Source organism: Dermacentor albipictus, chromosome 1 (genome assembly GCF_038994185.2).
Source record: "Dermacentor albipictus isolate Rhodes 1998 colony chromosome 1, USDA_Dalb.pri_finalv2, whole genome shotgun sequence".
Taxonomy (NCBI): Eukaryota; Metazoa; Arthropoda; class Arachnida; order Ixodida; family Ixodidae; genus Dermacentor; species Dermacentor albipictus.
In genome coordinates this window covers 329,995,447-330,009,248 of record NC_091821.1, presented here as the reverse complement: position 1 = coordinate 330,009,248, position 13,802 = coordinate 329,995,447, and the positions used below count along the sequence as shown (strand labels likewise).

At 43.5% G+C, this 13,802-nt stretch overlaps 2 protein-coding genes across 5 annotated transcripts in view; one reads left to right on the top strand and one right to left on the bottom strand.

Moving 5' to 3' along the window:
* Positions 1-2,712, top strand: part of LOC135909460 (long-chain-fatty-acid--CoA ligase 5-like) — an 85,841-nt gene extending 83,129 nt beyond the window's left edge. For all 4 annotated transcript variants that reach the window (XM_065441462.1, XM_065441456.1, XM_065441470.1 and 1 more), the window contains exon 21: positions 569-2,712. In XM_065441462.1, the coding sequence (XP_065297534.1) occupies positions 569-718 (150 nt within the window). In that variant the 3' untranslated portion in view covers positions 719-2,712. The remainder of the gene's footprint in view (positions 1-568) is intronic.
* Positions 2,713-11,119: 8,407 nt separating this feature from the next.
* On the bottom strand, positions 11,120-13,313 carry RpS15 (ribosomal protein S15). The gene is made up of 4 exons (XM_065440885.1): positions 13,191-13,313; positions 12,832-12,923; positions 12,229-12,463; positions 11,120-11,258 (listed from the first exon to the last, which is right to left on the bottom strand). Exons 1-4 carry the CDS (start codon positions 13,197-13,199, stop codon positions 11,145-11,147), a joined length of 450 nt encoding a protein of 149 aa, XP_065296957.1. The 5' UTR covers positions 13,200-13,313; the 3' UTR covers positions 11,120-11,144.
* Positions 13,314-13,802: the final 489 nt, after the last annotated feature.

Genomic DNA, 13,802 nt, shown 5'->3' with positions numbered 1-13,802 from the left:
CCACATTCTACAAGCTTAAGAAAACTTGCTGCGAATTTAAAATTCCAGATCGGTTCTATTGCTGCATGCTTTTAATGATTGCAAAGGTGCCAGAAATGTGGGTAAACAAAATTTTCAATGGACAGAATTGAATTGTACCTCAAGGAGATATAGGAGCAGGCATACGGTGTCAAAATCAATGATATCATGGGGTAGCTGGTGTGGAAACGTCAAGGTTGCATTACCACCCATTTTTTGCCTTCAAGTCTTTTCCTGCTTGCCAAGCCTCCTGACACAGTAAGAGTGGCCTTGATATCGCAGAAGCACAGTTTATTAATACAGCTTAATATTTCTGTTTGGCATAAAGGTCATACATATTTCATTCCTAACATTCCTTTATATTTATTTATACTATTCATTACCAACATTCATACTTATGCCCAACAAATTCAGGACACCGAATGGGGCTTAACTCTTTCCTTGCGTGTCATGCAGTATTGTTCCAATTGAACGCTGAGTGTAGATTTATCTAGTTTACAGAATCCATTTGGAATTCGGTACTTTTACATGTAAACTTAAATTTTTGCAGGTTCACAATGTGCACCTGCATATAGAGAGTGACCTTCTGGCATCTGGACTTGTGACAAACACGCTGAAGCTCAAGCGAAATGTTGCACGACAACAATTTGCAAATGCCATCCAAGACCTGTACAGTGAAGGCCAGCTTCTCAGCACATGACACCATAGTGTTGTCAACTCCAAAACGTGCCTGGTGCATCAAAGATGGTCAAAACATTCACAGTGGACTGTTACAAACAGCATATTAGTTGACCTACGTTAGGTACTGCTGTGTTCTACCACAGTCAGTCATTGTTTTTTTTTTTTTCCTTGAAACTGTACCAGACTGGCACTTAAATGGACACTATGTGTGAATGTTAAAGCAAGCTAAAATGACAGATTAGTGTTCCGAAAGGTCCAGGGCATTGCTTTCACAAAAAGCCTCTCGGAACTGAGAAAATTACATAAATGTAATAATGTCCCATACATGGTTGGTAAACACTGTCTAAACAATGACAACAAAAAGGTAATTAAATTGGACCTCAACACGAAAATAAAGCAAAGTGCCGTTTGGTCAACCTAATCAAATTATTCTACAAAGGGACTAAACACAAATGTCTTCAAGTTTCTAGAAGTTCAGTATAACAGTCTAGACTGATCGAACATTTGCCTCTTGTGTTCCTTTAATTTTGTAGCAGTGGTTATACATGTGCAAATTTGCTTTCACGGTTTCATATTCAGCTGGCGAGATTTCCACAAAAGGTTGTTTGCATCTTGCTACCTTTTTGGTTGTGAACAGAAACACTGTGGCATTAACATGGAACAAAGATCTCCGCAGTTCACTGTGTAGACCACTGATACAAAAAAGGATTTCGTTATGTTGACAGACATTACAGTAGTGTTGTTTGAAATGCTCCAATGGCAGCTATTATCTCCGCTCTGTTTTGCACATGTGACTGCACATTCTTTTGACTTGCCATCACCTGCTGTGCTTGCAAGGATGTTTTGTACCTGGGCCACAAAAATCAAAAGTTTGTTCCACATATGTGTGGCACAGTTTTTTAAGTGTTTGGAAGGTGTTGGTGGAGCATATATGTATATATTGAGTGGCTGTATACAACTCGTATTTACTCAGTTGCTTGTTGTTTTACAAACAAAGAGCAGACTATTTGCTATTTTAAATAGTATATACAGGTGCCCTGTGCAATGTGAATATGATAACCCCACATTCCTTGTGACAGCCTGTTTATTTTTTTAAGCGTCGCACAGTATTTTCATTCTTGTTATAAATGTTCATGTGTGCCTAAAAACTATAGTGTGGTGTATTTTTTTAACACTCTTGTGCTGATGCACAAATAACCAACTCCGACTTTCACAACATGAAACTGTTTGAAGCGTTGTTTGGCAAATGAGATTAATGCTATCCAGGCATCCTGACATTGCTGAGCACCACAATTCAAAGAAGTAAGAGTATATGGAAATGGAATTGCCAAGAAAATTGAGAAATTTTCGCAAAGGCAAGGCACGCACATAAAAAAAAAAGAACGAGGCAGGCTTTGTGCATTTCTACACAATCTGCAGAGCACACCTACAGTTTACAAGCTCCATGCTTACAGGAAATCAAATTTTCCTGGCTCCCTTGTACCCTGAGCTTTTAAGGGCAGTTATACATAATGCATGCACATAACCGTATAGACTCATGTAAGGGTGACAGTTTCTTTAATTTTTCACAATTTTGACGAGGTGCGACCCTTACACGGGACTGAACCTATTGTTCAAAATGGTGCCAGTGCAGCCAGCAACTTCTGCACACCCCGGGTCCCTGGATGTACATACCAGTGCATCAGAGGTCAACACACAGCTCTTGCCATTGAGTAGCAGTGCATGAAGTACACAGTGTGCGAAAATTTGCCGATGCACGCACGTGACAACAGGGCACTAAATGTGATTGCTTCTCCACTGGAAATATTTTTTTTCTTTCAAATTTTGGGCTGCCAAGTTGGGGGTGCGGACCTTACACGAGTCTATACGGTACATTATTTTCATGCTATCCTGTTCCAAACCGACATCAAATGCAAATCATTTAGTGCAATAGCACTCTTTTTGTGCAAGCATATTGTATATTTCTTTCGCAAGCTTGAACTTAAAATAATAAAAAGGATTGTGATAAAGAAACTGTCTGCCTGAATGAGATCCTTGCACTTTCCTGGCTGACCTTCACTATTGCACTTTTCTGGCTGACCTTCACTATGGAGTGAGTATAATGTGATGCGAGAAAAAAAAACAATGGATTACTGGTGAAAAAAAATGTGCATGTAACTCATTGGCTATCCGAACGAAATTATATGCACGGTAGCTTTTATTTTGTATATTTTGATTCTTATGTTTCAAACCAAATTTGGGGCTCTGACAGACGTTGCGTTGCATTTACATATGATATCGACCACACGGTTACCACTCTCCAATGGAGATCCAGTAATAAGTAGTCTTATGTCAGTTTGTTGTGGTGAGCCCTGTTCAAGAGGATGGGCAGTTTAGCACCAGCCTACAACCTAATTGGCATGAGTGCATTTCATTCATGTCCTGCATTGTAGACAGTCATGTGTATGGCCTCTTAGAGCATTTTAATTTTCCTGCTTATGCAGAGTTACTGAACTGCACACAAATGACATCTGCTGTGCTAGGCTAGTACCTAAAAAAAATGCAGTGTGATGAACAGTGTGAACTCGTACTTCCTGGTGACATAGATGCACAGCCTCGCGTTGCTTCATTGTGCACTTCTAGCTGTTCTTACTGATGTCCTGCGATCTGTACATAACACTTGCTTCAACACTGTTTGTAATAAAAAGCGCTTCTTAATGCACTGACACTGGGGAGCTTTACCATGTTTTTGGAGGATGTCAGACTGAGAGTGAAATAATGTTCATTGTTCTGGGTGCAGCAAATGTAAATTTTCACCAAGTTTATTTCCTCTATGCTTTCTTCAGTTTAAATGTTGGCCTCAGTAAGAGCTAATGCTCCATACAATCTGACAAGCCCCTTCATGCTACCAGTTCTATTCATGCACTGAAATGTCCCAGATCTGATAGCCTTGCACAAGCAGCTGTATAGAGGCTGCCAGATTGGACATCAACAGCAACATAACATTGAATGTTACTCCTGCAGTCTCTCCTGTTCTGCACCTAGTAGCCGCACCAGGTAGCACACTCTAGCCTTGGTTACAGACAAGTGCATTTAAAGGGACACAGAAGAGAATACCTAAATGGTTTAGACTGATAAAGTACTCTTTTAAAAGTCCTTATATGGTAATTTTACAGTAATAGGTTGATTATGAGGAGAAAATTAAAATCAATCTTTAGCTTCTTTTTAATCTTGTGCTGAAACACCAGTACATTAGTGTGACATCATAGATTTCAAAAGCATATTTTAGTGTGTGCCTTTATGAGTGAGTAAAAGTTCTTAAAATTTGCAAAGTCTGTGACTCTTTCGGAATACAGTGCGATTCATATTTACCTATAAAAAGTTAACTGGACCCGTGTAGATCTCGTCAAAATTCATGACATCATGGCAAGCTGATGTGAGAGTGTTTCCAGGCACCATTGTTAAGTCCTTGGTTTTTTAATCTTTTCTGGTGTACCAAGCCTCTTCTCATACTAAGAGTAACCATTTTGGTATCATGGATGGGTAATTTAGTAATACGGATAATCCCAGCTTGCATGCATTGCGTTTTTAACACAGACAGGCCATAATTGCAATTAGCTCATTTGTAATTACTGCTCTAAATGCCATGCTGTCAATGAAGATTTGAAGTAAATTTAAAGAAACTTAAAGCCGACATGTTTCCAGCCAGGTATTTTTTTGCCTGTTTATTTTTTCTGGCTGGTGAAGAAAGCCCACGAGAAATGAAAAATAACATGACTATATACCATCCATCCCCATCAAAAACCAGCACCCTCAAACAAGGGGAGGTATCCTGCAAGAGTCCACCTAGTGGACATGTCCATTTCTTCTGCTGCCAAAGCTGATTGGCTGGGCTGGTCTGTGCATCCACAGCAGCGAGGTGCCACAGCCAATCAGGACTTCAGTAACGGACGAAATGGACATGTCCACTAGGTGGACTCTTACAGAATACCTCCCATGCTCTACAGCATTTAGTGGCAGAGGTGGCATTTTGTATAGTCCACCCCACCTACGACAGTGTGGCATGATAGAACACTAACTCCTGTGGAGCCTGTTTGAGGGTGGTACTTATTGATGTGGGTGGACGGTTAGTCACATGATATTTTTCATTTTTCACTGGCTTTCTTTATCAGCCGGAAAAAATAAACAGGCAAAAAGTACCTGACTGAAAAATGCCAACTTTTAAGTTCCTTTCAATTTCCTACAACTTCTTTGACAGCACGGCATTCAGAGCAGTAACTAAAAAATTATTGGAGGCTGCTCTACTCGACCGTGAACAATATGCATTTGGTTATTTTCGCATAGAATGACCAGTCCTTCTTGAAAACTCGATGCATGATATCTGGGACACCCAGTATACAGCTCAAATAATTTTTCCTTGATGTTCCTTTGAAAGACAACAGTATATTGTAATTGAGACTTATTTGCACTGACATTATGATGCCATGTCTTGAAGAGACAGCAGGTTTGAGGTACTTAAAGGGCCCCTCACCACGTCTGGCCATTTTAACGATCATGTCTAAAGTATTACATCACTACGCACCATGGAAAGATCTGAAATTTTAAACCGAATGCCGTTTTTCCTTCTCGCGGCCGCCGCGCTCCAAGCCAGAAAATGACGTACTCGCATCGCTCATGGTGACACGTGACTTCGAGAATTATTCAAGGCACCATGTGTTATTTGTGTGATCTGTTGCTTGAATTGACGAATTGAAGTTTAGAGAAATAATAAAACACAAACGGATTGTCTTTTTTGCTTTACTTCGCACTGAAGCAAGAGATGTACTTCTGCTTCATCTGCTTGTTCCCACGGTCGTGTGGTTACCAGTGTGTCTACCAAGTTGACATTTCCAAATTCCCCCGAGTTTTCCAGGTTTTTCCCCGAGTGCCCTGAGTTAACGGAACTTCGTTTTATGTGAAGATGGGTTGAGACCATGTCGCCCGATGCTGTCACTCTCTGGTAAGCATGCTAAAAAATAACGACTTAATCCAGTTTAAATAATAAGTAGTAGTGTTTATATTATTCAAAAAGAAAACAGAAGGGTGTGGTTAGTAAAATGCACAGCGAATAAAATATCTTTGAAAAAAAGATGGTAAAACCCATTGCAAATCGAGTCGAACATTCTCACATACGAATAAGCAGGAGATGCATACAGAAGCAAGTTTGAGCCATTTCTATTAACTGATAGCAAGCTCATTGGTATGAGGCCGGAACTTTGTCACAAGTGAGATTCACTCTCAACAGTTGGTAAGTCAACCTCAACTGCCCTGACATGCTCACAGCCCACACACAACGCCTCAGTGTGGCGTTTCACTGCTGAATAGTTTATTTTGGTTTGGATGAGGGACACCTGCTTCTCTGCGTCAGCCAACACTTTTTGTTATCGGGGGGAGGTTGGAAGGGCTCGAGCTCCTTCAAAGACGCGATGGCACGCTTCCTTTTCCGTTAATTCCTCAATGCGTCGGTCCTTTGCGTTCTCGTCCTCCTTCCGCCGCGCTTACGCCCCACCGATCACTTGAAGCATGCTTTTAGTCAGTTGTACAATCATGGTCAGATTTTTCGGACTCCCTAGGGGTCGCGAAAACGTCCGAAAAATCGGGCACTCCGAAAAAATCAATGTATGTCTTTTACTGCTCTTAAGGGCTCAAATCACCACAGGCACATCCTAAAGAGCTCTGAAGGCCTGCCAGTACATCTGTTAGACATATCGGCGCTCGTACTGTAGCAGGAGATGGTGGGTGCACGCGTGTATAATTAAGGAATACCTACTGTGTCCCGTAACAATTGCCCCTTCCCACACTAATTATGCTTTGTCACAATACTTTTACGTATGCTTCACCGCGTAACACTATCGTACTGAGGCGAAGCTGACTTTTGTAAACCGGCATTATGCATCGCGCCGTGCTTTCCGAGCTTCGAAGCCAATCGCGAAGACCCAAAGGCAGAGTCGGTGCCATTGCTGACAGCGGCGAATTATTTCAATAAAACACCCGCCACAGAACGACAGACTGCGTGCGAGAGCGCCGGTTCGAGGCGGCAAGGTAATAAAAATGGCGGCAGCGGTGATGGCTTTAATTACGTTTCGGACCTGCGATCACAGCAAACATTTCGGAACATCGGACAGCAAAGGGTTGCCGCCTCCGAAATTTCAAACGTTCTTATACATTGACTCTATGGGGTACGTGGTGGTGTCACGAAGTCGTGCGAATTATCGGGTGTCCGGAAAGTCGGTCGTTGACTGTACACTGGCAACTCCTCCAGCGGACGTACAACTCGGCGCCAAAGAGGATTCGTTACGATTCTTCTCAGTCACTCGAGCCAGCATTACCGCGACTTTAGTTCCCGAACAAAATTACTGCTCATTTTCCCTTATAGAAGCACAAATTCCCCGAGTTTTCTCTGAGTATTTCCATACTATTCAAAATCCCCGAGAATTCCCGGTTGCTAGACACCCTGGGTTACGTGCGCAGGTAACTAAACTATGCCATTTTGTACCGTGTTCCAGCGCGTGATCATGCTCTGCGATCCGCTTGTTCTGACTCGGTATTCGTGTAGCACTGAACTATACCGCTAGTTATGTGTCCTTGTGCACAGCGCGCAAAATTGTGCGCTGCGGGAAACGATAACAGCTCCCGCGCAACGCCGCCAGCGGAAAAGCGCATTGTCGAGAAAAAAAAAAAGCAAGAAAAAAGGAGTGAAGGCGGGGCCCGTGACGACGAATTTCGCCGAGGGAGAAGTGGTTCTTGTGGGGAAAGGAAAAGCTAGCACTATCTTCTGGAACCCATCCAGGAGCACGGCTCAGCGACAGCAGGGTGGGGAAGTTGGGATTAAAAGAGAGAGAGGGTACGAGGGAGAAAGGTAGAGGGTCGTCCCAACAGCCTCATAGCATTCGTGCTCCCTCACGGGTTGCAGAATCAAGCGTCCTTCCTTTCTTTAGATCACTATCATCATCATAGAAGCCCGGCCGGGAGGGCCCAGTGTGGGTTCGACTGGAGGAGTAAATAGGCTGGTGGTAGGTGGCGCAGCAGTAGCGAAGTAGTGGCGGATCAGGAAGCCCGAGGTGGTGGGATGGCCATTAGGCTATCCGTCTTTGTAGAAATTTCCTATAGTCTCGCCGAGAGCCCCGACAAGTCGAGGTACTCGATGACACTTAGGAAGGCTGGTAGCTGAGGGCCCAGTGTGGGTTCGACTGGAGGAGTAAGTAGGCTGGAGGTAGGTGGCGCAGCAGAAGCGAAGTAGTGGCGGATCAGGGAGCCCGAGGTGGTGGGATGGCCATTAGGCTATCCGTCTTTGTAGAAATTTCCTATAGTCTTGCCGAGAGCCCCGACAAGTCGAGGTACTCGGTGACACTTAGGAAGGCTGGTAGCCGATTACGACAGGGGAGAGGATATCTTCCTGTCGTGAGCATGGGAGCCCCAGGCGGTGGAACTTCTGCAGAAGTCGGCCGCGGTGCTGCAAGTGAGCAGGGCAGGCCAGCAGGAGGTGCTCGTGAAGGCTAGACGGGCGAGTGGAGAGAGAGTCTCACTATGCAGTGGAGCCCGCCTGCTGAAATCATGGGTTCGCAGCACTGAAATATTTCTACCTCTGCTATTAATGAGCAGACTTCTAAAATTTTTCCGGCAAAATGCTCCCTATAGGTCACGTAACAACTTCCAGCGTATAACCAAAATTCGCTGTGGGGCCTGGTGAGGGGCCCTTTAGAAGAGGAGGCTCTATTTCAGGTCCTAGTTTTATTTCCATATTTAAACACATGTGAAATGCAGAAATGCTATGGGCAGCCAACATTAGCAGGGAGGCGCTACAGTAGTTTGAGTGTGCAACTAAAATGTGCTGATGTCATCCTGTAGGGAAGCCATGAAAATGACAGAACGTTTTGAATGATAGCAGACACACAACTGTATCAGTATAAGCAGAAAACTATGCTGGAAGGAGAACAAACACCCTCTCAAGTGTGCATGAGAAAACTAAAAAAACACGCCTGTATCAGTGTTTGCTAGTGCCCAACACATCCAGTTAAGCTATGTCAAAGGCCATGTGCGTTCTGAAGAGTGTAAGCACTCCTGCGTTTTAGCACACTGGTGCCTAGTCTAGTCGGACACTGGATAATGTACCTGAAGGGAAGCGGTGAATTTGGCAATGCGGAATCGCAGCATGTCCTTCTAATAACTGTTTCCACGTAAACCGCAGATGATACACTTTACCCCACCCCACTCTTGCTCAAGAAGAAACAGTAACGCTTGGGCAACTGTGGACCAACACATACCCACACGGAACACTCCTAGACTCCATGCTCCCTACACAATATGAATACCGTCTGCCCAATAAACATTTATTATTCATCATCAATCTCTGCTCACTAAGTTGTGTTACAGTGATGCTGTTTGTATGTTAAGTTGTCGTGCTAATGGCTTATTAGGACAAACGCAGAACCAATCTGAATAACATTTGCCACACTTAAAAGAGAAAACAGTTCTATCAACTGTAGGAAGCATAATTGTTTTTTTAAGCGTCCATAGCTTTCCCCAAAAAAGATTGTTAAAAGGGAGAAATGAAGGCACCAAGTTTATGAATCCATAATGCTGCACCATAAACAGATGTTCTGTAAAGTGCATCCATTAATGCATCTTAAGTGTACAAATGAGACGGTTTGTAGCCTACATGAAATTGTTTCATTGTTTACAAGGATTTGGACATCTTACTAACAAAATTGTGATACATTTCAGAGCAATGTATAATAAATCAGTTTTGTCTGCTTAATATGTCTCAATAGAAGCAGTTCACAGAAGTGACAGCTTTTTTGTTTGCACTCAAACATTTTACACCCTCTGGGGCGTATCTCTGTTCCAAAACAATCACGAGTCTTGATTGTGTCATCTTTCTTGAAATCTTCACGCTTGCTGCTTTCCTATCAAGAATGCTATGCCACTGTAATAATGTGCAATGCCATTCATGACCTCAATGTATCCTGGATGCAAACTATTTTTAGAGTGCAGAGTTAAAAGGTTCATGCTGGTTTTATTTTGCAATTTACAGTTGCAATTCTGAAAAAAAACTCACCTCTGTATAAGAGGCAGATTGTAACTTTTGCTTTCAAGTGCAGCAAATGTAATCAAATTTTACGCTGGATGCCAAGAAACTGTTCACCCTTTCCCATGTATTTCAACAAAGGCAATTCTTCCTTTTGTAGCCTAGTCGAACATCACTTACGATTGGCTTTTCTACAGCATGCACTAAGGAGCCAACTGCAATTGAGAAATTCTATCCTTATCGCAATCAAAAGTGCCCTGTGCAACATCAGCATTAACTTCAAGGGCATATCAAGTATATTGGCTCTCTGTTGGAGGGAGCTGCTACATTTTTTTAGTAGTGCCAGTGCCAAACTTCCTGTTCCTAGAATTCCATGCCCAAGCACAGCTACATATGGACTCCACTGTATTTGTGCACATTGGAGTATATTGAATTGAAAATCTACACAAGAGTTCCTAGGATTTTCTTTTCAAATGCAATATCCTTGTTCAAGTGACTGTTTCAGCAGGTGCCAGCAAAGCTTAACTGCCAGAATTCCAAGGATGCACCACTACCCTTTGCTATAATGAGCCTCCACTAACAAGACAAACCTCAGCATGCATGAATACAATCTATCGATCTCACTTGATTTGCCATTCTTAGTTTTGCTTATCCCAATAAGAATTAACTTGGCACAGTGACACATCATTTGCACTTGAAAACATTGCAGTTATTGCTGCCTTACCAAATTTTGCATGAAAATAATTTGTTTCCCTCATTCAGCATGCCTGGCACTTTTCTTGCCTGGTTCAACAAACAACATTCATGTGCACCTTACCACAGGCATACAGTCTGTGGTAAGGTATGGTATAAAGACCTGTCAGAGGCTTCAAGCACTTGCATTACAAGGGCAATGAACTGCAGTCACCAGTTGCCAACCAGAAGTACACGCAAACTATGCCACACATTTTGAATGTAGGCCAAAAAACAAAATTCTATAAACTGAAAGGATTTATCCTTCACCACACCATACAAGCAGCCGCAAACTTAGAATAGCAGACACCAACACACAATTTATAGATCAGCAACGGCTGTTGCCAATTTCACTAGCTTCAGGAACTTGCCTAAATAAACTTGCTAGAAGTAGCCCCCCCCCCCCCCCCCCGGCGTCCTTTTAGCATCAGCAGACTTCCAAATGCATGGCCAGTGATTGACGAGCGCAACATTTTTTGCCAACAATTCATTTTTTGTAAAGCCCACAACAATCGCATCGCACAAGCCCCAATTCATAAACTTGACAAATAATCTAGGAGAGTTGGCAGCTATGCTAGCCTGCATCTCATTTTGCCTCAAGCTTCCCGGGAGCACGATCTCAAAATGGGTCATGAACACAAACAACAGGAGGAATATGTTTATTCGCCTACTTCAGAGGAATGAAGCGAGAAGAATGTGTAGCGCCAATACCGGGCCTACCATGCTTCACAGGCTTGTAGGTGATGCTGAACTCTCCAAGGTAGTGGCCAATCATTTCGGGCTGCAAGGGGAAAACCAGCCTTAGTGACACGCATGAAAAGCAGCTACATCCTTATCATTCTGGCACTATCGTCAGATATGTGTAAGGTGTCCTCAGGTTTTCGTCGGTAGACCATCGTGAGAACAAAATCATCACTGAAATGCTCAAAGTAAGACACGCACACACATACACACACAAACAGGTGGCCAAAGTTGGATGAAGCCACATATGAAATGTGGTGAGCAGTTTAATGGAAGCAGACATGGCTTCAGAGCAGGACACTACAGCATTATCAAGAGTACTACACTTGATATGAAGGAAACAGCTTTAGCATAAACATCCCTACACTTTAATTAAAACAATGCAAGCAGTTTCCATGCCTCCAAGCTTCAAAACACTGTGGTCGCATGGTAGTACATAGATTTCATTAACCTGAATTGAAACATGCCTTTGGGTTTATAGTGCTTCATTTCTAGCCCACTAACAAATGGCAGTCCCGTTATGCCAGTCAACTGCTGCAATGGCAGAACCTGAGGCTAATCATAGCTACTGCCAGCAAAATACAAGCATGTGCTCAGCTCATGATGTGCCGAGCGGCACTAACAATTTCTGATGGAGATGTGGGTCCTTTCACAGTGACAGTAAGTTAACTAAAGAAGGTGCACTGTTGGCCACTTCTTGTTTTTTGCATTTGCTGCAAAATAAGGCGAGACATCCGAACTTCACAGTATGTTGATTTTTGAGTAGGCTTGAAGCTGGAACCGATGCCAATCATAACCACAGTTGCAAGTTCTTTAAAGTGAACTGGGTGAAACTTGCAGTTAGCTAGAGATACAGTTTACTCCGCCCATTAAACAGTGCAATTTAACAACAAAATTTGCCTTTTCAGACAAAGCTGCGCTCGCTAAGCTTTCACATAATGAGCAGCCATGTATACACAACAGCCACATACGAAAGCAGCCGGGCTCGCACACGGGCAAATTTGGCGTACCTTGATTTCAACCTGGTTGAAAGCTTTGCCGTTGTAGACACCGACAATGGATCCCACCATTTCGGGCACAACAAGCATGTCACGCAAGTGAGTCTTGACGACTTCAGGCTTCTCCAGCGGCCCACACTCTTTCTTGGCGCGCCGCAGCTTCTTGATGAGAGCCAGCGGCTTACGCTTCAGACCACGCGCGTAACGCCGCCGCGCACGGCAGTGCATTAGCTCCATCAACTGCGTGCTGAAAGCAGAGCAACGTAAAGATTTTGGTTACTACTTCGGCGTCGTGCGTGGCAGTGCGTCAGCTTCGTGCTAAAAGGCAAGGTTACATGCATACGGTAAACTTTGCTGAAATGCAGGTAATCAAAACGCCCTTAGAACACGAACTTTCATGTCCAGCTAGCAAGCAGCTCTGCCTTCAAAGCTACCAAGAATGCGTTTCGTTTTCCTTGGACGTTTCACCGTGTGCACTGACCAAACAGAGAAATTCCAAAAGACTGCCTACGCGTCTCGACTGTCAGCACGGGCAGTTACGCCTCAGTTTCGCCAACTTGTTGCCGCTGTGCCAGGGCACAACGCGACAAAAAACGGCGTGCGTATTCAACTCACCTGGACATGTCAAGCAGTTGATCCAGGTCAACTCCCCGGTAAGTGTACTTGCGGAAAGTACGCTTCTTCTTGGCCAACTCCTGCTGGTTTTCCTGCGAATGAAAGTAACATAACATCAGCTGTAATCTCGGACATACAGTGACACGATTCTAAGCAACATTAACAGTTCAGTTCTCCGGGTAACGAGACTTTGCATCAACGGCCTCACGGTCGCCAAGTCCAAATAAGTGATTTAATAAGCGCCCAGAAACAGAAATATTAAGGCTTAACGATAATGCATTGCCTTTATGCTTCCCCCTTAACATTAGTTCTTGTAATGAAGCAACAGTTTGGAAGATTATTAAAGATTTAAGACTTACGTCCTCCATGGTGAATGCAGCGAAACCCTGCACGAATGAAAAGGAAGGCCTAGCACGCACGGAAGCGGAACCAGTTGTGCGATGCACGACGGTGAGGCCATGGTGAGGCCCTCTACCGAATGTTTTCCAAAATCAACTAACTTTCGGTTTCGTTTTCGGCAGCGAAAGCATTATTTGTTACACAACCAATGAAACTCGTCTCGTTTCCGACATTATAACATATTCTTTTTATTGGTAATGTTTAAAACGCACAATACATTATGTCATTTCTTCTCGCCTCAGTTGTCGCAGTCGCCGCATACCCTGTAATATTTATGAGTGTATCAACGAGTGCTTCGAGTTTCTTCTCAACTCAAAAACTCTCAACGTTTTTTTTTTTTCTCCTTCCCACATGTAAGAAGCAATCTGGTCAAAGTCTAGTAAATGTTAACTCATGTTATGAGCCTGTGGATGCTAGAGAGACTTCTTACAGTGGCTTCGTTCGCACCGCTGCTGCGCCGGCGTTGAGAGCGCCGCATGCGGGGAAAAATTCAACTAGCGGGTAGTACGCCTCTCCCATCTTTCGTTCGCACCATACAGTTTCCTACAATAATTATAGCAGGCACGTACCCA